At 41.4% G+C, this 2486-nt stretch overlaps 1 protein-coding gene across 1 annotated transcript in view; it reads right to left on the bottom strand.

The window, feature by feature from the left end:
• Positions 1–337: 337 nt before the first annotated feature.
• LOC102241786 (olfactory receptor 10AD1) overlaps positions 338–2486 on the bottom strand; it is a 2647-nt gene continuing 498 nt past the window's right edge. The window contains 5 exon segments of the mRNA XM_014548593.1: positions 338–625; positions 627–1101; positions 1103–1142; positions 1145–1196; positions 1198–1312. Coding sequence (XP_014404079.1) covers positions 338–625; positions 627–1101; positions 1103–1142; positions 1145–1196; positions 1198–1312 — 970 coding nt within the window.

The raw sequence follows: 2486 nt of genomic DNA, 5'->3' as shown, positions 1-2486 counted from the left end.
GAAAAGCAGACTGAAGTGATAAATTGAAAGAGAAAAAAAGTCTACTCCTAAATGTATATGCAAAATGCAGGCTGGGGATAGCATGTCAAAGTACTATCCAAATACAGTGAAATGGAATTAAGTGCACTTATGTATTTATCAGATCCTATTGGAGAACTTAGAAGAAGAAAAAACCTCAGGAAATTCTCAAATTCTCCCGAGGAAAGTCCAAGAGAAAATAACGCTTGAAATGAAATCAGGTAGAGGAGCATTAGACATCAATAGGTTCTTCCAGGTCTGATGCTAGCAGAAAGGAAGCTATGAATGTTCTTTCTTGGAGCCTTTCAGCATTGGAGAGTTACCCTCCTGTCAGGGCTAAAGGAGGGAGTTTCCCCTCCAGGGTCTTCCAGCTAGACAGACTCTGCCTGGGCCAGGCTGTCCTCCCAAAGGCCCTCACCATGGCCCCCATCATTTCCTTGTTTTGAAAATTGTAGGTGATGGGGTTGCACATGGGGGTCATGATGGTGTAGAGGAGGGAGAAAAACTTGTCTTTGTCAAGGTTGTGTGTGCGGTGGGGTTTCATGTAAGAGAACATGGCCAAGGTGTAGAAAAAGATGACCACAGTTAGATGGGAGGTGCAAGTAAAAGAAGGTCTTCCCCTGACCTAAGGAGGAGGCTCTGCCAAGGATGGAGGTCAGGATGCGGGTATAGGAGATGACAGTGAGCGCCACTGGGCTGGACAGCACCGTGATGGCATAGGCAGAGATCATCTTCAGATTAAACAGAGGGATCTCCACAAGAAAAGGTTTTTTTATGTAGTTGTCTCTACAAAATGGGCCATGAAATGTCATATTATCAAGCAGTATGCCATTGATCAGCCCAAAGAACCAGGCAATACTCACCAGTTTCACACAGACCTGCTAGCTCATGATCTGGGCATAACTAAGCACATAGCAGATAGCAACATAACAATCATAGGTCATAACAGCCAAGAGGATGCCCTCAGCTACACCCACACCAATAACCAGATACATTTAGGTCAAGTAGGTGGCAAAGGAGAGAGTATGATTCTTGACCACCAGGTGGACCAGCATCTGTGGGATGGGGGTGGTGATGAAGCAGGAAGGATAGGTGGCCAAGGAAGATATACATGGTGCTAAGACAGGGTCTGTCCAGGCCATGAAGATGATGAGGCCCTTCATGGCCATGGCCAGGCTTGTAGAGGACTAGAAAGAGGGCAATGAGCAAAGCCTGAATGGAAAGGGAGCTCTGCTCAAAGTCCACTAGGATAAACTCTGTCACTGTGCTTCGTTCCTTAGTTCCACCATCGGGCCTGCTGGAGGAAGGAGGACAGGAAAATTACAGGTGAGAAAGCCATGTACAAGTGCTACCTACTTGTATAAAAACAGATTGGGGGCAAAGGAATGAAAAGGACAGGAATTTCAGTAAACTCCCACATGAGTCAGCAGTGTTGTGGGCACTGAAAATGTCAGGCTATTTTAGTCTGCAGTAATGGAACAATATTATGAACTACGGGAGGTTCTATTGTACTTTTGATTAGGCTGTATATGAAATATTGTATCCAGTCTGGGATCTCTATTTTAAATGATTATCCATGAAAGGGATTGTGTTCAGAGACAAATAAGATAGTGAAGGATCTAGGAACCATGTGACAAATTTTGAAGGAAACTTTAAAGGGAAGTTTCAGAGAGAATCCTAGAGGTCCCTTTAAATGTTAATGGGTTTTCTTTCTAGAAGAGAGAATTACTTTTGCCATGTAATCTCAATGAGTAGAACTTAAACCAGAGAGTGGAAATATCAGAGAGAAAAATTACAGGTATTTCTAATTATAAGTTTTCTTTGTTCTGTTAACTATGAAAGTAATACCTGCTCATTATAGAACATCTGGAAAATACCAAAAAGCAAAAGCAAAAATAAATAAGTATAAAGAATCACCCAGAGAGAAACCATGTCAATATTTTAGTTCATATATTTTTAGTAATTATTTTTCTATGTTTAAGACCAACACAAGGCCTGAGCAGAATCTGCCACAGGAAATTAAATGTTGGGGAGAAGTGTATCTTCAGGAAGAAATTCAGCAATTACAGCTGATTCCAGGTTAGGGAATCTGCTACAAGTCCAACAGTGAGAAAGTAAAAAGGATAAAAATTCATTTCTTATTTGAATGGAGAACTGAGAACAATTGCATCCCACCCCACTTTACAGCCCCAAATAGTTTATTCATTTAATAACTGAGTACCTACTATGATCCATGTATTGTGCTAGAGGCCAGGAATATAAAGTCATTCATAAGAACTTCTTCCATGACCTCATGGGGATTATACTACACTGAGTGGCCAGATTATTATGACCACCTGACGTTAATAGGCAAATTAGCTATAATTTCGAGCTGAAGTTGCTAGAGGGCCAGACCATTATAAATAGGGAAGCAGGTTGTTTACCACGACAGCAGAAGTGATTTTTTTTTCTGAAGATATGGGTAAACA

This window comes from Myotis brandtii, unplaced genomic scaffold (assembly GCF_000412655.1).
Source record: "Myotis brandtii unplaced genomic scaffold, ASM41265v1 scaffold517, whole genome shotgun sequence".
NCBI classification, from domain to species: Eukaryota; Metazoa; Chordata; class Mammalia; order Chiroptera; family Vespertilionidae; genus Myotis; species Myotis brandtii.
This window is presented reverse-complemented; position numbering and strand designations above follow the sequence as displayed.